Source organism: Eleginops maclovinus, chromosome 23, assembly GCF_036324505.1.
Source record: "Eleginops maclovinus isolate JMC-PN-2008 ecotype Puerto Natales chromosome 23, JC_Emac_rtc_rv5, whole genome shotgun sequence".
Taxonomy (NCBI): Eukaryota; Metazoa; Chordata; class Actinopteri; order Perciformes; family Eleginopidae; genus Eleginops; species Eleginops maclovinus.
This window is the reverse complement of record NC_086371.1, coordinates 11,566,734-11,591,185: the sequence shown is the minus strand read 5'-3', so window position 1 is coordinate 11,591,185 and position 24,452 is coordinate 11,566,734. Positions and strand designations below refer to the sequence as shown.

The following is a 24,452-nucleotide window of genomic DNA, read 5'->3' as shown; positions in this document are numbered from 1 at the left end:
TTTTGGCATGTCCCACACACTGCTCTGCTAACTACAGTGTGTGTAATAAGTGGTTAAATGAGAATGATATAGTTGTATTGTCCACAACAAGTTATTTGATAAAACGAGTCATTTTGATCATGTATATTCTATTTTCATAATCATATTGAACATTTTGCATGTGTCCCTGAAATTGCTGTCCACCCTGTCATTATGGGGTAACTGCCCATTTAAGAAACCCCCTGATATCTTCAGTGACGTCACTACCATCGTGTTGTCTTTCTTCAATTGGAGGCTGAAACAGTGGCTTGTTGCAGAGTAATATTTACACTTATATTTCGTCATTTACATCATATTATGTGTGTAGTCGGATGTTGTTAAGCTTAACATGTCCACTCTGTCATAGTGAAATATCAATTAATATAAAAACCTTTCAGAAATTCGAAATATATTTGTAAAACAGTACACAGTCCCCTTGCTAATTGAATCATGTTGCTAACTGAAGTTCCACCATGTGCTCATTAAATGCTAACATTAGCCACAACTGTCCACCCTGTCATTGTCCACCCTGACGGGGTGGACATATTTTGCTGTTTGCATGTACATTGTTTGTAGCATCCCAATCGAATTAATACAAGCCTGGACTGATGGTTTAATTTAGTTTATTCCGTTTCCAATATTACTGCATTGACCAACGTAAGAGCTAGGTAGAAATTAAACAGAAGACAAAATGATACACATTAAGCTAAACTCTGTTAGCACTGAAAAGTTAACAAATACACAAATAAACTCCAAATTATTTGACAATTAGACACACACAGATACAGTTACCTTTTTTCCCTCTCGACTGGAGCTGAACTCCGTTATACTCTCCCGTTATGTCGTGTTACTGCACCGTTTCTCCGTGTTACCGTACTTTTCTTTAACGTCTTTCTGTTAACGTCTTTCTGCTCATAAAAGCACATCCTTGTTCATGAAAAATAGCAAAACAAAAGCAATTTAACAAATACATGAACCATATTGTTTGGGTTCCTTTACATTGTTAATTTTTTTTTTTTTTTAAGTGTTGGAGCTTGACCAACATGTATTTTTAACAGCATAACATCTACCTAATAAAATGAATATGAAGTTCAATGGAAAATCTCAGCTTTTTTTAAGGAAATGGGTAAGTCTCAAAGGCACCTTACGGTGATATTGACCCAACTGCTTGTTTTTTTTGGTTGTTGTTTTTTAAAAGCTAGCAGCGCACACTTTGACGTTAATGACGGCTTTTATTTTGAAAGTCACAAGCTCAAAGCATCAACCAGCTGATCTTATCACAGCTGATATTTGGTTTCAGCTTTGGTTTGTGGTAGACGTGGCATCTGAATGAAAACAAGCTGTCGACCTAACATTTAGAGGTAAGAGCCGTGTATTTCAGTCAAATAATATTCACAAAGTGTCATGTCGGCCGAGGCTCTGTTGATGCTGCGTGTTTTAAAGCTGATGTATAAACTGATGCAAACATAGAACAAGCTAGCTTTCGGCTGCCTCGATATGTCGTAGTCGCAGATTTTGTTTGCCACAATGTAAAAACGAACCCGAATGACCCACTTTTTGTTCTCTGTTTATTCTATGTATTACAGTGACATTAAAATGATTTTTTATTTAAAAACATGTTTTCAAGCGTAAAAAAAACAACACCTTTCCCTCATTGCAAATACTTCTTTGGACATTTTGAGAGAAAATTGTCCACACAAACTCGTCGGGTTATTATGAAGTTAAAACAGTATAAAACAACAATTCATCAACAATTTTGACCTTTTTGTTAATTTGATATTAACACGATTTCACAGATGTGTTGAGTTAACATTATAGTCGTTTTGGAGGCTGTGGTGTGTTAAAGTGAGTGACGTAAGACTGACAAATATTTCTTTTGTATTTCACTGGGTGTGGGCTACTGTAGCCAGAACTACTGTCAAAGGCAAATTCCTCGTATTTATAAACCTGTTTTGAAGTGCATTAGTTTGAGCTTGGTCAGATATAAATATAATGTAACACATTATCTATTGATATATTATATTATGCAGCATTACATTCAACAAATTGTTAAGTGTGAGTATATGATTCATAATGCTTTGCTCTATGGAGTGGTGTAATATAGTGAAGTACATTTACTCGAGTATAAGTACGATTTCATGCCACTTTAAACTTCTACTCCACTACAACTTGTAAACCATTATTGCACTTTATACGCTGCTACATTAATTTGACCAAAATGAGTTACTAGTTTCTTAACAGATAAGGATTATTCGCAAATACAAAACATAGCGTCGCTGTCCGATGAAACTCACGTACATCCAAAACGGTTACTTTTCAGGAAATGAAAAAAACACCCTAATTTCAAAGCAGTTAAACGTAGCATTGTCATACTTGGTACGTCATCTTTAATTATAATCGTAATATTGCCAGTGTGAAGGTATAGTTCACATTTTACCAAAATCTAGTTTAAATGGATATACGTGCATATTTTACAGTAACGGTGGTCGATACGCGTTCTTCCGATCATGAATGGGCAAGTCGCGTTTCATACTGACAGATGAATAGGCTACGCTAAGTTTATTAAATAGCCTAAGTCCAACCTAAGGCTATTTAATAAACTGAGCATAGCCTATTTATCTTGTCAGTATGAAAATCAGTGAACTGATTCATTGTCCCTTCATAATTATGTCTCCTGCTAACAATGGGATAATGAATCAGTACGCTAACAAGCTAGACAGAGGTTGTAACGAGACCTACCGTGCCAAAAAAACGAATTACGGTAGGTCTAACGTCACTCCTCCACTCCTAGACCTACGTCTCAGGCGACAAGGGGAAAACTTTTTCTAGCGATAAAGTTAGGCCCACTGTAAAGGAAAGCTATTGTCTCACCAGGCTATCATCAAAATGATATTTATTTGGCACTGTATTGCAGAAAAGAAAATGAAAAATGAAGCTGCCATTTCACTAAACTCCAGTTAGCCCGTTCCTGTTTATTCCCCTTTCTTCTTCAGGTGATTCAAGCACGACTAATTAGGCTCACTACTGCTACTACAGGTGGAATTATAAAATAGCAACTGTGGAGAGCTTAGTTATTATCTTACGTTCGTCAGCCAGGTTCACAATAAAAATATTAGATGACAATTACTTAATTAGATGACAATTACTTAATCTAGATAATTTAGGCCTACCGGTAAATAACAGTTGTGAATATATTGCAACTAGATTAAACTTGAGTACAGTTGACAAAAAAACGAAATACCTTACATTCAAAGTGTTATTCAGCTACCCGATGATGCGCTTCCAGAGACGCTAATGAGATGACACAAGACAGCTGAGATGGCTCCACAGAGCGGGAGATACGCGGCGTGATTGACAGCTTTGACACCAAATGGATATACTTGAAAATCAGATGACATGATTTCACAACTTTTCATTGGTCACTTAGGTACACGACGCATACTGTATACGGAAATGAACCTGGACATTGTATCCATCGTAAAATCTCAAAATCGGCAAAAATGGACATACGAGGTTTTCATCGGACAGCGACGATAGCATAGTTTTGCAATAAAAGTGATATATAAAGTTTAACTTCATAGCATAGTTAACTTTATAATTATGCTATACAGTTAAAGGTCAAATATCCAGCAGTTGTATATCGAGTGATTAAAAGTAGCACCACTCTTAAGAGCTGTGATGAACACGTTATTGCTAATAAAATAATAATCCAGCAATATAATATACTGATCTGTAAGTATATTTTGATGGCAATACTTTTGTAATTTTACCAAGTAAGACTGAATGAATGATTTTTACTTGTAACAGAGTATTTTGTTACAGTTTTACACAATTATAATACTTTTTCCTCCACGGCTCTACGCACAGAATAATTTCCGTTTCAGCTAACAAACAACATTTGTAACAAACAATCAGAAAACAGAAGTATATTTTCACTAAAGGGAGAATGAAGCAGTAAATGCTTTTACTTTTTCTATATGTTGTATGCTACTATTTCGACTACAAATAATTTGTCCTACAGGTGCTGCAAGTCACCTAGGAAAACCAAGCAGTGGAAACAAGGTGAAATAAACGCTGAAATGGCACCGACATTGGTAAGAAAATATACATTTAAACTTTAGTGGGGTTGATGATGTGTCATTATGCATTGTGTATATTGTGTGTCGAAAGTGCTGTATTTCTTTATCCCAAAAGTGTTATCTTATGTTAGTTTAACACAGAGGGTCCTGTCATGTCACAATGAACCACAGTTGTTGCCAAACAAAGTCTAAACGTTTTTTCTGTCTGTTCAAGTATGATGAAAAACCCAAGGTCGGAGACTTGATTGAGATCTTCAGGGGAACCTATCAGCACTGGGCTGTGTATGTGGGCGATGGCTTCATTGTCCACTTGGCTCCACCCTGTGAGACACACACACACACACAAACACACACACACACACACACACACACACACACACACACACACACACACACACACACACACACACACACACACACACACACACACACACACACACACACACACACCAGAATAAAAAACAAGATCATTTTTTGTTTGAAATTGTTTATAATACATAAAAACTAAATATCTTTCAGTATTCAGTGCATAAATCCACACAATCACATCTATTTCTCTCTCCCTTCTGTCTTTCTTTTCCTTTTTGCTCATAGCTGAAGTTGCAGGTGCCAGTTCCAGCAGTATGATGTCTGTTCTCCACGAGAAGGCCTTGGTGAAGAAAGAGGAACTGTGGGATGTGGTGGGAACCAATGAGTGGAAAATCAACAACAGCCTGGACAAGGATTACGAGCCCCGCCCGGTGCACGTCATTGTGAAGGACGCCTGTGCGATGGTCGGAAAAGAGCTGCCATACTGCGTCTTCAGAAGGAACTGTGAGCACTTTGCCAACGAGCTGCGCTACGGAAAAGCAGAGTCCCGGCAGGTCGGTTTAAACTCTTTTTTTTTTTTCTGGAGTTAAAAAGAATGAGCTTTTTGTGAACAAAACATAAATACAAGAGTTGAAGTGATTTTGCTTGTTAGATAGACAAAATGGGCTATAAAGACATCTCACTGAAGAAGAAATAACGGAGTTCACATAAAAAAAACATCTTTTAGAGCAGGGGTGTCCAAACTACGGCCGGGGGCCAAATGCGGCACGCAGGCCATTTTGAATCGGCCTTCTGCAAATTCTAAAAGTATAATGCAATATGGCCCACAAATTCAACTTTTGCTTGTCTTTTATTGTACTTCCCAAATATATATGTTCAAATTTATGAATGAGCCCAATCTTCAAATAAATTCAGTCATTTAAAATGTAAAACATCTTCTAACAAATCTTAGTTGATAAAAAAAAAGCCCAATAACTTATTTCTATAACAAGCTTGAAATTGAGCCTTCATATTTACTCTTATTATCAGCAATCAGAGGCTTCTGTTTTAAGGAATGAGCTGCCAACAAAATAAATGAAACCCTAAAGACAGACGGGATGTAGGCTGTTCTTTTCAGAAAGCGTTTTCAAGTATCGCACATCATTCACCTACATTTGATTTGTTTTGCTAACTTATAACCTAACTTTTGAGACAATATTCACCTCTATAAGTGGCCCAGCTCTCCGTATATTTCTCTGTATGTGGCCCCCTGTGAAATTTGTTTGGACACCCCTGTTTTAGAGTATCATGCCAGTCATGTTGGGGAATTCTAGATCTATACATCTATAAAAACCCTCTTCGACAGCATAACTACATTATATGGGAAAGTTTATATTGTGTGTTGATATTTGGAAAAGTAACACCGACAAACCTTTTGTGTAGCATACATCATACAAGGGATGCAGCCCAAAGTGCTTAACAACATGGTAAAGCTGACAGGAATGTAGTGCCAAATTGATGAAAAAATAGCTACTGATAATAATAGTTAAAAAAAAACAATATCAAACAAAGCTAAAAAATATAGAAAATCTGTAGCATGCTCAAGTGAGTCATAAGCTGCAGAAGCTTCGAAACATTTTGAACTTTTCTTTTTTTTTTTACATCAGTTTTAGAGATTTATTTTTTAGGACCAAAACTAAAAAAGGATTTTGACTTGTGTGCACTCTCTCCCAGACAGCTACTAGATTTCTGAGGCTTTAAATAAATGTAACAAAACCTACTTGTCCTGACAGACAGACAGAAAGACAGACAGAAGACAGACAGACAGACAGAAGACAGACAGACAGACAGACAGACAGCAAGACCGTTAACAGAAACAGACAAAAGCATTTTTCCAGCGTTCTCTGAACCGGAAGTCCTAGGATGTGTAGCTAAATTACTCTGTAGAATACCAGAATTATGCTAATTATTAATAATTATTAATTACTGTAGATTATATCTTTGGCTATTGAAGAAGGTTCTGTAACTTTATGTTTAAGAATAATTGTAATATCGGGGCACCACTGGCAACTTGTTGAAGGAGTCTCACAGTCTTCGCTCACTTTAAATCACACAAAAGCACGAGAATCAGTTCTTTATTAATGACGGATTTTCAAACTACTAAAAGAGATACTAACAAGAATACATACGATAATAAAAGGAAATGGAAAGGAGAATACTACACATTGAATGGAAATCAACACAGCATAAGCCAGCAAAAATGGAATGTGGCAAGCTTATGGAGATGAATACCAGAAGGGGGTTCTTGACTGCATTTACACATTATATTTCACACAAATTAGGTTATTTCTATGCTGTGAAAGCCTCAGTATTGAGTAACTTAACCCTCCCCAGCCAGCTATCTGGATTAGTCACAAAGGGGTTAAACTTTGAAGACACGTCTCCTTTCACTTTCCCTCCTCCAGATCTCTATCTGATGGGACCTGGTGTGTTTTCCGGTGGGACCACACTCAAACCTAGCAGTTCAGGATTAACATACCGTATATCACCTGGCTTTCAGTTGTAAACACAAAGTTCCGCTTTGAAGCTTTGTCTGTCTCTGCTATGTCTAAGTGTTTTGGACAAGGAGATAAGCAACTGTGTTGGAAGGATGTCACTCTTGATCAAAAAAACATACCGTATTTTGAATCAAAAGGCTCACCATTGACCTCATCATTTGAATAAAATGAAAAAAAGTTAAACTAAACGTATAAACCACTTTATAGAATACATAGATACATTCAAATTAAATTAAACTGAATTAAAATAAATAAAGTTGAAACCAATAAAGTCAGTGTTTGCAGCATGTAGACGTCATTTAACACTGAATCAGAAGGACCAGAGTTTTGAATATTAAAAACTCTCGGCTCACTAGGTGGAGGAGGAGGAGGAAGAATCAGAATCAGAAACAGGTTTATTGCCAAGTAGGTAAACACATACGAGAAATTTGTCCTGGTGTTAAGGAGTTTTTTAGAAGTACTCAGGTCTTTTACTTGAAGATCTGGTAGGAGTACCGAATGTAAATATAAGTAAAAGTCCTGCATTCAAAATGTTATCCAAGTAAAAGTACAGAAGTATTTACATCGATATATACTTAAAATACCAAAAGTAAAAGTAGTCATTATCCAAATCTGTAAGGTAAATACAGGTACAAATAAATGTAGTGGAGTAAAAGTACACAATTTACTGTATCATAACTAGAAGTACAAAGTAGCATAAAATGGAAATACTCAAAGTAAATTATCTTAAAATTGTACTTAAGTACAGCACTTGTTCTTAGTTACTTAACACCTCTGGTACTGGCAACGGGAAATAAACATTCTCCGATAATACAAATCTAGTTATTTAGGTGTTGATTACTTTTACATCATTAATCCAAATCTGTAAAGTAACTAAAGGTACAAAATAAATGTAGTGGAGTAAAAGTACACAATTTACCTCTGAATTGTAATGGAGTAGAAGTACAAAGTAACATAAAATGGAAATTCTCAAGTACAGTACAAGTATCTCTAAATTGTACAGAACTTGACTAAATGGTCATAGTTACTTCCCACCTCTGCTCACTGACATGTGTCTCTGTGTTTCCCTGTGCAGGTGTGTAAGGCAAAAGAAACCGCCATGATCGCCGGTGCGGCTGCGTTTGTGGGTTTTGGTATCGTGGCTCTTGCAGGAGCTCTGTTCGGAGGTGGCAAGAAGGAAAACAAGAACGAAAAGTGAGGTGATATTCTCATGAGTCCCAGGGTGTCAGGTACTGCTGAGAATATCACCAGCAAAGCCTGCTTCCTCTCATGATCACTCACAGAAAACACTCACTAGTTGACATATTGTTAATTACCCAGAAACTTGGTTGATCTCTCTCCTGCCTAATCTTCCATGCCTTCTCTGGTGTAAATAACAATGAAAAGCTTTTTGGATTGGGATCAAAACCTTGTATTTTTCTGACTTTGTAGCATACATGCGTTTAACAAATACTATTTCCAGTTATGAAGCTGCCAATACTGAATATGTTAAAATGTTGTTAAATAAAATAAAGAATTTGAAGATGAATGTAGATATGTTTTGGATTGTGAAGGATTTGACAGGTTTGTATGTATATATATATATATATATAAATAATGTTTTACACGATCAGTTAACACAAATAATTTGTAATTACATTTTGTGCAAGAGCCATGTGATGTTGCATGTACTGCGGCCTTCTGTTCAGTGTAAAAGCACTTTAATGAACTGTGGGTCCTGTACGACACGAGACGTGTTGACTCAACTAATTGTACACTTTATAAAATTAGTTCACAAGTTAACCTGAAATTCATAACGCGTTGTCTTGCTCTGACATTTCCTTGTTTGTAAATGTTTTGAATAAAGAATAATTTCCAAGTCAACTTTATTGTCAATCTGATTGTGATACAGATCGAAATGCTCTTTCTCAGAATCCAGAGGAATTCAAAATTAAATATCTCAAAAATACATACACACTCCTGTACACCCACTTATATATAGAATACTGTATAGGTGGGTGCCCCACAGCAGCACCATTGCTGGTCAGTGGGTGCGGGTGTTGGGTGTTTAGTGTGGGTTCTCCTGAAGTAGACAATCTCCTTGGTTTTCTCCACATTAAGGAAGAGATTGGTTTTTTTTGGCCAGCTGGTTCACGTCCTCCCTGTAGTGAGTCTTGTTGTTGTTCTTCTTGATGAGACCCACCGCAGTTGTGTCATCTGCAAATTACAATGTGTGATTCTGGATGTTGTCTCTCCCTCACACAGGCTTCTAGTTCCACGATCGTTTTTTAAGAAAAGACCTTAAATATTACCCACCGAATATGGTGAGCTGTTGCTGTTTTTATTTAAAAATGCTATCATCACATTTCTGCGTGCTTCATCCCAGGAATTTCCTGTCCATTAGCACCAAACTGTTTCCTCTGGATGGTGAACATATTCGATAAGAATCAGGACGGGAGTTTTGAGTCTCATAGCTCGAATGCACTGTCTCATCGCAACACAGTATTTCCAGTTGTGGCATTACTGTGCACATGGATGCGTGTCCAAACACTTCAGGATGGAACCTCTGTTTTGGTTTAAAGAAATATATATAGCAGCAGTCTCAATGAAAATAAGTTTTGGGTCCAACAATATAGTAAATTGTAAAGCATGGACAAGATATATTTTGCTGTAGGTGTTTGTTCCCTTATTTACCTCTATGTATTATATCTATAAGCGATGTATAGTTTTATACGTCCAGGCTTTAAGAAACAGTTTCTGAGTTGCCTGTCTGCACCTCAACACAAGCCTATAACATTTTTTTCCTGGTGCTTACAGCTTGGGAAAAAAACACAACGGGGGGAATAGATACTCAGCTTAAGTCCCAGTTATATTTTCTACTGAATAAATAACCCACATTAAGCTCTGAATATATTGTAGTAGGAATAAATCTCAGAGACTTAATTCCCCCCCTGTCCTAAAGACTACTCACTTTACTGTCGATTTAAATTAAATAAAAAACATACATTCATTTTCCTCATATTTATTTTAAGAACAGCTCACATGCTACAAGATTCTCAGTAAAGGTTGCATTCACACTTCTCAGTCTTCCTGAACTAATCACATATTTCTTACCAGGACATAAGCTCCAATGATAATGGATGCGGATTGTGTCTTTTGGGCATCATGTAGGTCCTTAAGAGTGAGGGCAGTGTACCTTCACACACCACATCCAACACAGGCATGAAATATGGGGGAAAGGTTCGTTAAAATCACAAAATCTGTCGATGGGAAGACATTTCAGTTTGAAATGTCTATTAAAAACTTATGTTGTTGGATGTGATCCTACAGAGCAGATCTGTTTGTTTTTTTTAAAGGCACAAATAAAAGAGTATAAGGGAACTTGTAGAAAACTCTTTTACCATTAGCACACCAAATACTGTCAACAACAATTGGTAGGTACATCTAAATTCCTCAAATGATGCCTCAAGGTTGATACAGATTCCTTCAAAACATTTCAAAATAAAACTTTTTGGATTTAGGAAAACCTCCACCAGAGCACTACTAGGACCCATAGGAAAAGGCATGTAAACATTATGTTAATTGATTTCACTTTAAAACCAATTCACCAGCATCAATCTAACTAGGTATTTGCTTCATGTGTCTGCAGGGCCTGTGACACCTTTGCAGATCTGAAACCAGTCAAACATGTCTCCTGTCAGGACAGTTCAGTAAAATACAGTGTTGGATGTGCAAAGTTAAATGAACATATTTGTTAGGCCACACAAATACACAAAAGCATGCAGGGATCCATTTTAAGCCTTACATCTGAGATAGTTAGTGACAGTTGAACTAAAACATTCATATACACTGTATGTGTGTATGTGTGCATGTGTGTGTGTGTTGATGTGTTGATGTGTGTGTTCACTGAAAAACATTCAGCATAATAATACAGGTTTGATTCTGTTATATATATATTTCTCAGTTATTAAAAAAAAGAAGAAAAGTGCCATTTCATTATAAGACCAGATGCACCATGTATATACATTTACTTTACAACTTTATGATTTATGTATTTAAAAGAAAAAGGGATAAAACGGAGGGGACGTTTTTGTAGGAGTGCTGCTCTGTGGCGCTTTTCCACTTTTCTGTATCTTTGTTTTTAAGCTCTGTCATCCACAATGCATTTATAAAGCGCTGGATTGATGCTTCTTCACTCATCAGTAAGTTCCTGAAGGAAGTAAGACAGATAATCTTTAAGCCCAGTCCTCTGGCGGCTCACACTCCACCCCGGTCCTCTGTCTGTGGAATGTCAGGCACCCAGTCACTCTGGTCCATGTTCTCTGGTCCTCTTTGCCCTCAAACCTCTCTGTGCAGCCCCTTCAGTCCAGCTTGCGTGCGCCCAATTTGAGAGGACCTTTAGCAGCTTTGCGCTCTGCCCGTTTCACCTCCAGCTCCTTCCTCCTCTCCTCCCGTTTCTTCTTGGACAGCTCGGCCTTGCTGAGACCTCCTTCACAATGAAGACAGACAGTTCAATGCAAAGGCATGCAGTAGGTTAGAAAGTGTTCGTCCAACAAGGGCACTTCAGCAATAGTGGGAATCAGATGTATTTTGTTCAACAACCTTTTGTATGACTGTGAAAAGATGGCATAGACGTCAGGATGCAGTTAATGTGCCTTATTCAGCATTACAGATGAGAGGCTTACCCTGGTTTCCATCCACCGACTCCCAGCTCTCCTCAGCTCCCCATTCTCCTGCTGCCTCTGCAGCCCAGCCCTCTCCAGTCTGACAGGGAGAGAACACAACACACACATCACTCTACTGAAAGGTTTTTACTGTCCTGTGAGACATTAATTCATGTTTATTTGATCTTCATGTTTTTTTAACCTACAGATCTACTTCTTATCACAAGAGTTCAGTATTTTCCCATTTAAAAAGACAGGACACCCATTATTCCCTCCTTTTTTAAATCTGATGTCTACAATAAGTTTGAAGTGATGTGATTAGGTCTGTTTTACACTCATACCAGTTGTACTGTAGAAAGAGTTTCTCCACAAAGAGACTCACATTCACCAGTCAGGTGCTTATGAGTTTCTAGAAATTAAAAAAACATCACCTAAGGACATTTTTGTTGACTAAATAAAAAAACATCTAATTAACAACAGATTTAAGCTTACTTTGCATACTTCCAATGATTTAAACCAGACAATATAGTGTCCTATTAATAGTTTTTTTGTTGCATTGTTTAGGATGCAACATTTCGGACATTTTGTTTAAATACAATCTATACAATAATTATTGTATATCAATAATCAACCCTTATTTAATGTGTCTTTCTCTTGCGCTTCTGTGTATTTTGCACCCCGCCCTGCTCACCGTGGGAGTGCCGGCTGTGTTTCTCTGGGACACGCTGGCGAACAGATCGTTCTGATTGGCTCCCACGGTGGCCGAGCTGCCGCTGTCCCAGTTGTACTCGCTGGCTAACCGCACTCCTTCGGGCTGGGGGAGCGTTGTATTGGTCAAAGTCGTGTCTGTGTCCTCCTCCCCCCAGTCGTTGCCCCAGCCCTCCTCGCCCGCGGAGCTCTGACCCGGCCCTTCCTTCTCGTTGGACCAGCTATCGTCCGCGTCCCAGCCTGAGCTGCTCCAGTCAGCGCTCTGCTTCTTCACCACCATGGAGGAGGACGACCGGCCCACCTAGACATTGGAGAGATTGAAGAGTGAAATGAAAACGCCTTGAAGGAATATAAATATGCCAACATCCACACAGCAAACCCGGCTACAGAGTTCTGGAACTCCATAAAATCGTACAGCCAGGTGCCTCATATAATAAACCGTGAAAAAAACAAAACAATTACACACTGCACACCAACGATCACTCATTTGGAACAATTCCTTCGTGTTTCGTTGATATGGTATTAGCATCCATACATCTTAAGTCAAGTGTTTGGCACTCTTTTAAATTTCCCCACAAAAAACAAATTTGATTGAAACATTTAAGCTGTTTTGGTGTGTAGTTAAAAAATCCTGTAAAACCATTAAAGACCAGTGTTGTCATAAACTTTAGAAGAAGTATTAATATCAAAGGTAGTATTGTCTAATCCAAATTAGAAAGGCTCATACTCCTTTGTCACTGGCTTTCTTTTTGGACGCCGTCATCCCTGACCAGTCAGTGTTCCAGTCATCCGGCTCTGTGTGAGCCCTCTCTGAATCCTATATAAGACAGAGCCAACAATAGATGAGGTTTGAATTACAACCACAGATAATACAAAACTAAATATCAAATACAAATGTTTGTAAATATTCATTTGTAATTTATCTTTGGGTCACAAGTGTTGAAATCTTACCTCCAAACTTCCCCAGTCCTCCTCCTCCTCATCCCAGCGATCTCCTATTGGCTCCTCATTTTTGTCCGTTACCTCATGAGTGGGTGATTGGTTGGCATGATTAGAGGCAGCAGGGGGAGACGCAGAGGATTCAGGAGTTTTATCTTTAGAAGAAAAACAAGAGATATGGTATCAGAAGAAAGGATTCCTTAAAGGGAACAACTTCAAACTGCGTTTTCATGTCTTGAAGGAGTTATGTATATGTGAAAAAAGTTGTATGAAGTCGGTCGAGAAATCAGATGCATTGGTTGAGGTTAGGTCAGTGGGCTCGACCTTGGTTTGGTTTGAAGATTAAAAGTTTGAAAATAAAACAAATCTTCTCCCATATAAGGAGATGGAGCGAAGGGAGCTTATCATCGGAAGCTTCTTGTCTCTGCTTGAGGTAATGGCTTGACGCTATTATTAGCTGCTACTAGCATAACAACCTTTGACTCAACAGTTGGCGAGCTGCATTTTGGGCTATTTCTGACACAGAATGTGTGGAACTAGAATCACGGCCCTGGGGTTGTGTGGTTGTGTTTGAATCCAGGTCTGTCCACAATATCACCACAGCCTAATTTTCTCATCCTATTTATGAAAAACTCTCATAACAAACATAATGATTTTTAAGATTTGGCCTAAAACTTGTTTTGTGAAGAGAGGGTGACTTTTACCTTTTGAAACCTTTAACCAGTTTATCTTCAAAGATTGGAGATTTGTTTTGAACTTAAAGAAATTCCATCTTGAGGTATACATATTCACTTAAGGACCTGATAACACCGTCACAAAAGCGCAGTATACAAGACAGTATCTACTGCTGCATCAATCTTCTCCTCTTATTAAAAACCAACCAACAATGCGAGACAGCAAATCGAATATGATAACCCTACCTGGTGCCGAGGCTCCATCAGTGGCACTGGTCGGACTGGTGGCGTTGGTGGACTCGCCGTCCTCAGCGGCTGCACCCCCTTCCGTCCCTGGAGCGTTGCGGATGAGTTTAGAAGTGATGGTGGACATGCCCGTCACGGCCCAACCGGTCCAGGTGGAAGAGGCTCCTGCAGGCTGAGCACACGACGCTACATCCTTTTCTGAAGGACAGAAGAGAGCTGCACGTTATTCAATTTGTAAAATATAACTGAAAGAAATTGGTATTCTGCACCTGATATTTGAGCCCATTGGAACATATTTTGCTTTTCCTTTACCCAAATATTGAGTAAGTTGCATACCTATTTCTGCCAGCTTGGTGGGGTCTTCTGAAACCGTCTCCAGCTTGGTAAGGAAACTCTTGATGGCCTTAAATGCCTGACAGTGAGAGCGAGAGGAACGAGAGAACATCTGGGGTTACATACAGAATACAGATTTAAATGTGGTATCTGTAATTAATAATGACCTTGATCCAGCTTTACAATATCACTATCCAAATCAACCTGAAATGAATGAACCATGGTGCAGCTGATTAATAAGACTAAAGACACTAAAAGCCAAAAGAGACACCACACAGTCACAAATCTCACTTATGTGTACCTGGTCCCTGACACTCTTGTCGGGGTCCACAGTGATGGCGCAGAGGGTGGGGAGGATTCGGGAAGCACTCTCTGTTACGCTGTAGAAGTTATGTGTGGCGGCGAAGCCCAGCACACCGGCTGAGCGTGAAGCGGGGAACGGGTCTTTAGTGGCTCGAGAGAAGGCGGAAATCAGAACACGTTGGCGAGTCTGTGAAGAGATGGGTAGCCACATTTATAACTTGAAACAGATTCTTCAATGAACTTTGTATTAAAAGGGATTTTCCACAAAAAAAACAGGGACAGTTCACCAGAGTCAACATTTTTTATATTTCTCGTCTTACCTGTAGTGTATTGTAAATATTCTTCTCTCTTTTTCACTATTTTATTTATCTTTTGCACCATGTATGTTGAGTTGTTGGAGGAGCACGCGACATAAGATTTTCATTGCCAACATATACGCTGTATCTGCTGTGCATATGACAAATAAAACCTTGAAACCTTGAAACCTTGAAACCTTGAAACCTTCAACAGATATTCATTAAAACCACTAAAAAAAGGTAAGAAAATAATATGTATTTTTTGGGGGGGTGAACTAAGATTAGCAGTGGTGTGGCTGAGCTATACCCCGGCATTGAGGTAGGAGGCGATCTTGCCCAGGCAGACGGTGGTGTTGCACCGGATCGGGCCCTGCTCATCTCTGGCCTGCAGCCGGGCAAAGTGACGCATCAGCTCCTGGTTCAGGTTGGTCTCATTCAGCTTGGGAGCCAGCAGCAACATGGACTGAGGGTGAGGGGGAAAAACATTTGTATTTCATTGCTGCAGGAGGATGACAACATGCAGTTCACTAGCAATGTAATTACAGATCTGGGTTTGCTTAAAGCGTTCACAGTACCTTAACAGTCTGCTCTCTGATGGCAGGGTTGGTGTCTGTGAAGCCGTGAACAACGTGAGGGAAGATCTGGGAGTTGACCGCTGCCTCGTTCAGATACTGGATGAACTGCTCCATCTGAGAGAGAGAGAGAAAAATACTTTTATTCTTTAATATAGATGTAAAAATGGCAGATAGGGATGTCCTTTTCAGATATATTTTATATTATATCCTTCTTAATTAATTTTTACTTTCTCTGTGATGGTACATTTGGAAATTAAATGACAAATAAACAAGCAGCATGTTCACAGAGATGCTCAGTGGGTGCTAGATGTAAAAGGCCTTGCCTACCTGCTGCAGCAGTCGTATCCTCATGGCTCTGTCTGTGGAGGAGAACATCTTCACGATTACAGGGATGATCTTCTGCTGGTACTCTTCTGCTGACAGGAACTTCCCCACCTGGCAGAGAGTCAGAGGAAGATGAGATCAGGGAAAACATTTTTTCTTACAAACTAAGAAGATATTACAATCATGTCTTATTTCAACTTTGTTAAGGAGAAGGTACATGGATATTGAATATGTGGCTTGATATGTAATAAGGTGTGAAAGTTGAAAGATTCACCTTGAAGAGCGGTGTCAGGACTACGGCTCCCGCATTGCCAAACTCGAAGGCGGTGAGCAGCTGAGGCAGGACCTTGTGTTTACAGAAGTCTTCGGGGAAGGAGTCCAAATTGTCGCTTAGATCCTGGAAGAACTGCTGCTTCTCAGCCTGCTCTTTGATCTAAAGAGAAAGAGTTTGAATTACACTATTATCTTAATGTATTAATAGTTGTTATACTATAAAACAGTTTCCAGTTTGCGCTTAGTGCTACATCAAATGACACCATCCAAAAGGATATTTCAATTGTTATCCGTTTCCAATTGGAGACTTAATATTGTAACTTAACTGGGGAGGTTTGATTGACACACAAACACCACTGTTACACATGTCTTTATGCGACTCTACGGACCTGTATCTCCTCCAGGAAAAGGTTGCTCTCCACAAAGCTGTTGCTGAGGAATCCCCCGGGGGCTCTACAGTTCTGGAGAAAGCGGGCTGGGTTTGGCCGGGCGCGGGGGTTGGCCCCCACCAGCTCGCAGTAGTGAGGAACCAGGGCCTTGGGGATCTGTGGGAACAAAGAGGACGTATGAGAGAGAAACACGAGACTGTGGAAAACATCTTTATGTCACAAAGATTCCTTTTAGCAAGCACTGGGAACCATGACTTATCTGTAGGTTAAATTCTTTACTTGAAGGCAACTCAGCAAAAACACATCATGGTCTCTGCTTAATCCCCTAAAGTTCAAATATGACAATGGTCCTTCTGTACAGAACACCATCTACTCAATAAACAAAGAATCTTCTAATTCTGTCTCATTTCTGGTATTCCCAATTGTTGGCCATGTTGAATACCAGAAATTACATATCACATCTACGGACCTGTATCTCCTACAGGAAAAGCCTTTAAACACATCTGTTTCTGAAAACTTAAAAGTGGAACTACCCATGGCAGAGTTATAACACAAAGGAACTGTTGGCGTACCTTTCCGAGTGAACGGAGCGAGGATGTGCGAGGTAGCGTCCCGTTGAACACCTCCCAGATCAGGCAGCCCAGCCGCCACACCTCCCCCGCCCTGCAACACACAGTTCAATACTAGACTTTAACAGAAAACTAGGGCCAGGTTTAATGTCACAACCACTCACTCAGACATCTTCCCCTCTTATGAACCTCTTTCTATGATTTGTACCAAATGTTCTTATTGATGCTTCTCTTTTGTTCATGTATATCATTTTATTATAACCTACTGACTCTCTCCTCGCTTACCATTTCTCTCCAGTGTTATTGGACATCTCTGGTGGGTCATATCTCTCCATGTCTGGGTAAACAGCTTTGGGGGTAGGTAGGGAGACCCCAGTTGGGTCCTCCTGCTCAGGGGCCACATGGTCGAGGGCGCCGAGCTTCCACTCCCCAGCTCGATCCACAAAGACAGCCGATACACCCACGTTGTTGTGTAGCAGGTGGCAGTCGTTGACCAGGAAACTCAGAGCTTTCTGTGGGAGGAGGCATCCAGCAGAAGTGGAGTCAGGGCTCACAGAGAGATTTTCCTCCTGAGAGTATTGGTGACGATGTTTCTACTATCCTTACCACTATCTGGTGCAGGCCCCAGGAGACCTCCAGTTCCCCTGATCCCCCTTTCTCTGCCTGGGCCTTCAGGTGGATGGCCAGGGGAGTCACCTGCTCAGTGACCAGGTACAGGCTCTTCTCTGTCTGTGAAGAAAAACCAAAGTTAAAATCAACTTCTAATTTAGACGTCTGTTTTATTGCAACAGCTTCCCTTCAGAAAAAACTTAACTGAAAGGCTGATTGGAAGTATAAAAACTACATTACAATAATTAAAAAGGTATATATTAAATTACAGTGAGTGGCAAATGTATTAGGATCACCTATACAATTTAATTAAACAGCTTAACCTTGAAAAAGTTTATAATGTTCTTAATTCTTTCTCCTTGTTTTTGTTCTGCCTGTTTTTGGTGCAGAATCTTTAACTCTCAATATAATGCCATCCTGTGCAGAACCAGTCTAAACTATTACATCAATGCTCTACACAAACTCCACATTATAGGCATCATAATAGTAAGCTTTAAGCACTCTGGTTTTTATTATACAATAATGGTAAACAGTCAGCATTATTTTTTAATCACCATTGATTTCAATTTAGAGTCAACAAATGTTAACACTGAATGACTTTCCAGAATAACTTGACAAGAGTGATTAAACCCACCACAGCTTTGTTTAAACAGTAGCATTTTTAAAAGGAAGTTACCGTAGTGAATGAAACTAAGACAAGGAATTTAGCAAATTCTCAGTTGGTGCTTATTTTCAGGCAGTTTTTTTATGGCAAGACATTTAACAGGGGCACCAATTGCAACCGTGTCATCGTAATAACAGCACAGCATAATGTATTCTGTATTCTATGATATTACTGAGAACCACAGACTGATAAAACTTAGCTTATATTAGGTAGAATAAAATAACTATTGTAAACTTTGACATTCACACTCACCTTTATCTGAACGTAAACATGCAGAGAAAAGCAAGATGGTGGAGATGAAACACTAACATGACAAAACAAGGTCACACAGAATTTTTACAACATGTCACTAAGCAAGCTTGGTGACATTTACAATGTTGAATACCCGTGACCTTTTGGCCCGATTGTCTTCCCCAGAATAAATTGGTGGATTTGAGATTTCTCAACCCTTTCACTAAGATCTGTCTCCTACTTACCTTTGTGTATTCAGCATTGAACCTTTATGAATTTAGATTAGGCAGCACAAAACATATTTATAAACAATGGCAGTGTGTGTCAAGCTTAAGGTGATGAGGGCAAAATACACACAAAAACGTACCTCCAATCCATCCACATAAGCCAGGATGTTTGGGTGCCGCAGTGTCTTCATACGCTTGAAGGCAGCCTTGGCGAGCTGGGTCTGCTGCTCTGTCCCCTGCGCTACCTCGTACAGAAACACCGACACCGGCTCGCCATTGGTCTGAGGACACAGGTTGGGTTAAAAAAATGAAATGTACTATAAATATTTATTTTTAAATAAATTACACCTAAAAAAACTAGATGCTGGTGTTTTTTGTGGAAGTCAAAACATGTAATGTTGACGTCAAAACAGATTAACAACATTAAGCATTATACCATTAACACAGTAGCAGGGTATAGATTATGCATAATGTTGTGAGAAGAAAGGAAAATGACATGAAATCATTACTGACACAAGATAGGAAATAAAATGTAGTTTCTCCAAAAACAAAAAATACTGAGAACATTTTAAATGGTTAATCATTTGATAAGGGCTTCCTGAAAGGTTCGGAGGATGGACATGAACTTAACCGATGTAAATAGAATACATGTATGTTCATATTATATTATTATTAATATATTACATCCTTGGCTTCCATTTAATTTGAATAACAAAACAAGGGTCTATTTTCTCAAGAATCCTAATGTGTGCTGACATTCCTAAACACTTCAAATCTGGAGATGAATTTTCGGTGCACTAAATGTTGTGTAATGTATTTCTTAAATGTGTTAGGGATAACATATTTAAGTGGATGTTGTTTCCCAATGCATATTCGTAAAGTTGGAACTGCAAAAGTATGTCATACTGGAGTCATTTTCTTGTGCTGTAGGAATAACTCCTTAAATGTTTATTAGTACATTTGTGATTTTTAATATTTAGAAAGCAGGTGCTTGCCTGTCTTTATCTGGCCCTGCAGTGACGGTGATGACACAGACAGTCTGGATTGGGATGCTCAGTTATAAATACATGGATAGTTATGTAAATGTGGTGCTGTAAGTGATGTCCGATAAAGGACGCCAGACTTTATTAATGCTATAAAACATTAACTTAAAAGCAGTGTCGGAAACAGTAATTAACTCGGCTTTAACGGGGTGACGTGGCGAGAAATACGTGTCTGTCTTTTGGAGTAAACAAAGCCGAAGCTCACTTCGTTAGCAAAAAACAAACGATCCATAAAGGAATGGAGAAAATGAAATAAACAGTGACATCCAATCAGGGATAGAGGTGATAGAGATACGGACAGACCGGATCAGAGACGACGCCAATAAACTACTGGACATCACGTCTAAAGTCTAAATACATTAGCGAAGAGACACTAGCTAGTGACAGGCCTCCATAGCGATGCTAACGGTTAGCCGAGGTTTGGTGTCGGTTTGCCGCTTTTACCTTTCTCTTCCCCCGGTGTAGAGTCCATATTCCAGACTTCTCATGACAGTCTGGCAGAATTTCATAGGCAAAGTCTTTGACAGGATCTCTGGCAAAAAATGACCACATCTCCTCTTTCCTCCACACCACATCAAACACACACACACAACTAAACAGACCGCTAGCTAGTAGACGCAAGCTAGCAAATTGGTACGAGTGTAAAATGGCTCCGGCTTAACGTTGTCCCTGTACGGTGGTTCCGCATCTTTACTTTATTTCATCACTATATGATAACTAAGTAATATCTTCAGCTGATATTAGCCTGTATACATTCCTCTCAAAGTGTAACTAAAGTCGCAATCTAAATTATGACCAAGCCTCATTTTGCCAGGCAATAACATGACTTAAAGCAAATGTTTATTCTTGATAAATATTACTTCTACTTCTAAGAACAGCGGGTATTTCTAACCAACATCACTACTCTATGGAAGTTTAAATCAATATCAAATAATGACAAAGATGTGTATAACATTTTTGTGATAGTATGATTAGTTACACATTTATTTTGGGACTATGTACTACAATAAAGCTCAAGAAAAACTCAAATGACAGTTTTTGACAGGTCCTGCATCGACATCTGTCTAGTGTGGATGTCATGCAGAGCAGCCCTTCATTACATTTAAAGTAGTACATTTGAGTCATCAAATTATTTAATGTATGTCCCCAACGTTACTTAGGTGAATTGGACACAGTAAAACACCAACCAGAGTTAAGTTGTGGAGATGAAACTGCAAGGTTATATAAAGACTATTTATAAATCTTTGTGAAGGTTGTTAATATATCCAGAGTAAATAGTCATTGAATAAAATACTCTTAAGTGTATTTGTTTCATTTTCATGTAATTTACAGTTTTACTTCTCTGTAGCTTTACAAAAATAGTGGTTTTACCATGGACAAAAACATGTTTTAAACAGCTTTCAACCTCAATTTTTTTTTTTTTTAAATTGTCATTTGTATATTTTTTAGGAGAGGAACAGTGAAGAGCACCTCAGTTAAAATTAGTATACACTGCTGTGTACAGGGATAACAAATAAGCTCCCTTTCTCAATGATTATACGAACTCTTCAGTGAGACGTAATAAGACATACCAGAATGTGTGCATTTTTTTCTTAAATCAAGTAAACATGTGGGGTGTTTTTATACAAATAGATTTGTACATAATTGATCGACTAGCCGATTAAAAGCATTGGCTTATAACTAAAAACACATCATTTCCAGACACTACATATAATCCAAAACATTTCTTAATAAAAAAGGTCTTGAGGGAACTGAACTACATTTTTATTATTTGCCTATATCATAAGTGCTAACATTATGTACGAGTATGCATCCTTTTCCTGTCCCGATTTCATGACTGAAATTGACTTCATCTTCCCTCATGTTAAATCTATACACCTCTAGATTGTGACATACAGTACAATCTCCCAATTCAAACCAAAAAAAAAAAGCAGAACAATGACACATTCAATTATTAGTAAAACAAGAGTTTATTTGTCTTATACATCCCACAAATGTTTTGGCAGGTAACAAAACAAACTGCACATCAAGACACAAAACCATTTTAGTATTACTTTTATTACCTGGAAACTCCCAGCCTCCCTTGTCATAAAGTTTAACTTTCTGTTGATTAACTTTTCTAATACATTACATGTAAAACAGAGTTAACATGCTCATCTGAGATCCTTTGTTCCCGTCTTTACAAACATTTATAAAACGTGGATGAGTCTTTTTTTAACTTCAATATTGCAACATGAAAATATGCTTGGTTGGCTTCATATTATTTCCCCACACAGCAACTTTAAAAAAGGCAAAGACACCGCAGGGGATTGAACCCTGTCCCAACAAAGTCAGGAGTACCACCACCGGAGTCTTTTGCTTTTTTGGTTGTAGCTGTAATAGGTAAAAGCAAAACCTGCAGGAACAAAAACAAGTTTGTTCCCGCAGGAAAAGAAAACCCCTGAACACCTGGCTGCTATAATTGTTGTCACCACATGGGGATTTCGCATGGTCACGAGCCTGAAACTAGAAGAAAGACAACTGGTTTCCCCAATCCCAGGCATTCCCCACGACACTGCATTGTTGTATGACTGATTCCAGCGGATTCTTTTAGGCCACAATACCAGCATCCCTGTTGATACTCAAAGCGGTTTCTCCCTTTGCAATTCAGCTGGACTCACGGGTCACACGGACAGGCAAGTTTACAGCTGGAATGGAAAAAAGGACAATTAAGCCGCCCCACCCCCCGCCCCATAGAAATCCCACACTTATAACCAATATGACAAATTATGTCAATATGAACGTTACCACAGCTATTCTCAGTGATGCTCAATTCTTCCAAGTAATAAAGATTGTACCAAGTCAGCCCATGATTCGCTGCAGAGGTTTAAGTCGCCTGGCTCAGTAGCAAGATAAGTTGAACGAGAAATCTGAAAGGAAGAGAGGAGAATGTTGCCCCCCCCAGAAACCCCTTGACCAAGTACGCCAACGTTTTACAAATCTTCATGAAAAGTATGTTGTGTGTTATGAATAAAATGTTATGCAGAGCTGGGGTGCATGCAACATGTTGAGTTACACATTAAAGCCATGGTATGTTAAAGAAATAATAAATCAAGGGAACCGAAATTACTTAACTTAGCACCCATGAGACTGAAGTGATGCAGTATTAGCGAGACAAGCTTGCAGCTCTTGATCTTAATGTGACTGGATTCTCAGCGTTCCATCACGGGTTAGGCCATCCCAGATGATAAATTAAGACAATGTTTAGGCAATTTGACCTGAGAAACCATAGGGAAAAGAAAAGAGGCACACACACAAACACAGAGAGCGGGGCTTCTGCGAAGGACGTCGAAGGGGGTTCGGATCTAAGCTCAAGCGCACAAGGGGTTGGTACTTCATTCAGGGGCCACACTCATATTCGCTGACAGCTTCCACAGATGGCTTTGCATTCAGAGGCAGGCGAGATCGGAGCAGACAGACGAAAATGATCTGAAACAAAGAGTGATCTACACAAAACACCCACCACACAATACTCAAAGATTCGAGTTCTACTCATCTTGTGTTTTAAGATGCAAAGCAATAGGGCCCCATGGCCAAAGAGGAATATGCTAGTAAAGCATTGTTGTTACTCATGATTCGAGGTTAACAAAGCCAGTTCCAAGATGTCATTTTGATAACTACAACATTGCAAAAGTTTATTTTGAAAAGGTAGCCAACATCTTACTGCATGCTGCAGGTTAGAGGACTTCACTCGCTGCTGAACCAGTCTTGCACCCTGAGCTCAGATTTCTGTAAAGAGAAGTGTAGGAATACACCGAACCAATGCACAATATAAACTAGCAACACATTTGCGCTGCATTACAGACCAAAATAAAGCTGCACAATGCGCAGCTTTCCTCAACTGCTTTTTTTTCTTCTTTCAAAACCGCACAGTTGCACGATTGGAGGATTTTTATGTCACCAAGCTACCACTTGCACAGTTGCGCAAGGGCAAGCAGCTGAGGGCTAATAATTCATACAGATCAAAATGAAACCTGACTCCATTTGCTCAAACTGCGTGTTGGTTGATTTCAAAGGGAAGGATGATTCCCGGGTTGTCCTACGTAGACAGCATTCTTCCTTTGGACTGTTCTGTAAGATCAAAGAGGCAGACAAGAGACACCCCTACACCCCCCCCTCACAGTATCGTAGAACTGACTATTGTTATCCTTACCCAAATGCTTTACTGCAGATAACGTCAGAATCAACAAGGGTACATCAAATCTTCCCATTATCACAAGACTCTTGTTAAGAAAGCCCGACAGTGCCATTTCTATAGTGAAGTATAGCAAGTTGCTTTCATTTCAAGAACAATGAGGGTAGTGGAGCCCATTCAAGATATGTGACCCCTCTAGGGTTGAGAATTGTCCAACATCTTTTTTTGATGGATTCAACTTATCTGCCTTCAATTTCCACTTTGAAAAGGATGTCAATCGAGCCCAGGT

General features: G+C 39.1%; 2 protein-coding genes across 2 annotated transcripts; one reads left to right on the top strand and one right to left on the bottom strand.

The window, feature by feature from the left end:
• The first annotated feature begins 1,252 nt into the window (after positions 1-1,252).
• Positions 1,253-8,806, top strand: LOC134859931 (phospholipase A and acyltransferase 3-like). Its single transcript, XM_063876723.1, has 5 exons — positions 1,253-1,379; positions 4,040-4,112; positions 4,312-4,420; positions 4,692-4,960; positions 8,019-8,806. Exons 2-5 carry the CDS (start codon positions 4,098-4,100, stop codon positions 8,139-8,141), a joined length of 516 nt encoding a protein of 171 aa, XP_063732793.1. The 5' UTR covers positions 1,253-1,379; positions 4,040-4,097; the 3' UTR covers positions 8,142-8,806.
• Positions 8,807-9,928: 1,122 nt separating this feature from the next.
• Positions 9,929-20,634, bottom strand: scyl1 (SCY1-like, kinase-like 1). The gene is made up of 18 exons (XM_063876589.1): positions 20,434-20,634; positions 19,087-19,227; positions 17,822-17,944; positions 17,501-17,727; positions 17,219-17,309; positions 16,647-16,802; positions 16,259-16,417; positions 15,988-16,095; positions 15,661-15,774; positions 15,393-15,548; positions 14,788-14,976; positions 14,490-14,565; positions 14,154-14,351; positions 13,246-13,388; positions 13,022-13,111; positions 12,278-12,595; positions 11,608-11,686; positions 9,929-11,411 (listed from the first exon to the last, which is right to left on the bottom strand). Exons 1-18 carry the CDS (start codon positions 20,539-20,541, stop codon positions 11,284-11,286), a joined length of 2,604 nt encoding a protein of 867 aa, XP_063732659.1. The 5' UTR covers positions 20,542-20,634; the 3' UTR covers positions 9,929-11,283.
• Between the last annotated feature and the right edge of the window lie 3,818 nt (positions 20,635-24,452).

What these genes read in the sequence shown, in the direction of transcription:
- scyl1 (XM_063876589.1), bottom strand. Translation starts at nt 20,541, where the DNA reads ATGTGGTCATTTTTTGCCAGAGATCCTGTCAAAGACTTTGCCTATGAA. An exon ending in ACAAGAGTGTCAGGGACCAG is followed by an intron (nt 14,566 to 14,787) that starts GTACACATAAGT and finishes TCTCACTGTCAG; the next exon opens with GCATTTAAGGCCATCAAGAG. An exon ending in ACACAGCCGGCACTCCCACG is followed by an intron (nt 11,687 to 12,277) that starts GTGAGCAGGGCG and finishes TCTCCCTGTCAG; the next exon opens with ACTGGAGAGGGCTGGGCTGC.
- LOC134859931 (XM_063876723.1), top strand. An exon ending in TGTCCACTTGGCTCCACCCT is followed by an intron (nt 4,421 to 4,691) that starts GTGAGACACACA and finishes TTTTGCTCATAG; the next exon opens with CTGAAGTTGCAGGTGCCAGT. An exon ending in GAAAAGCAGAGTCCCGGCAG is followed by an intron (nt 4,961 to 8,018) that starts GTCGGTTTAAAC and finishes TTCCCTGTGCAG; the next exon opens with GTGTGTAAGGCAAAAGAAAC.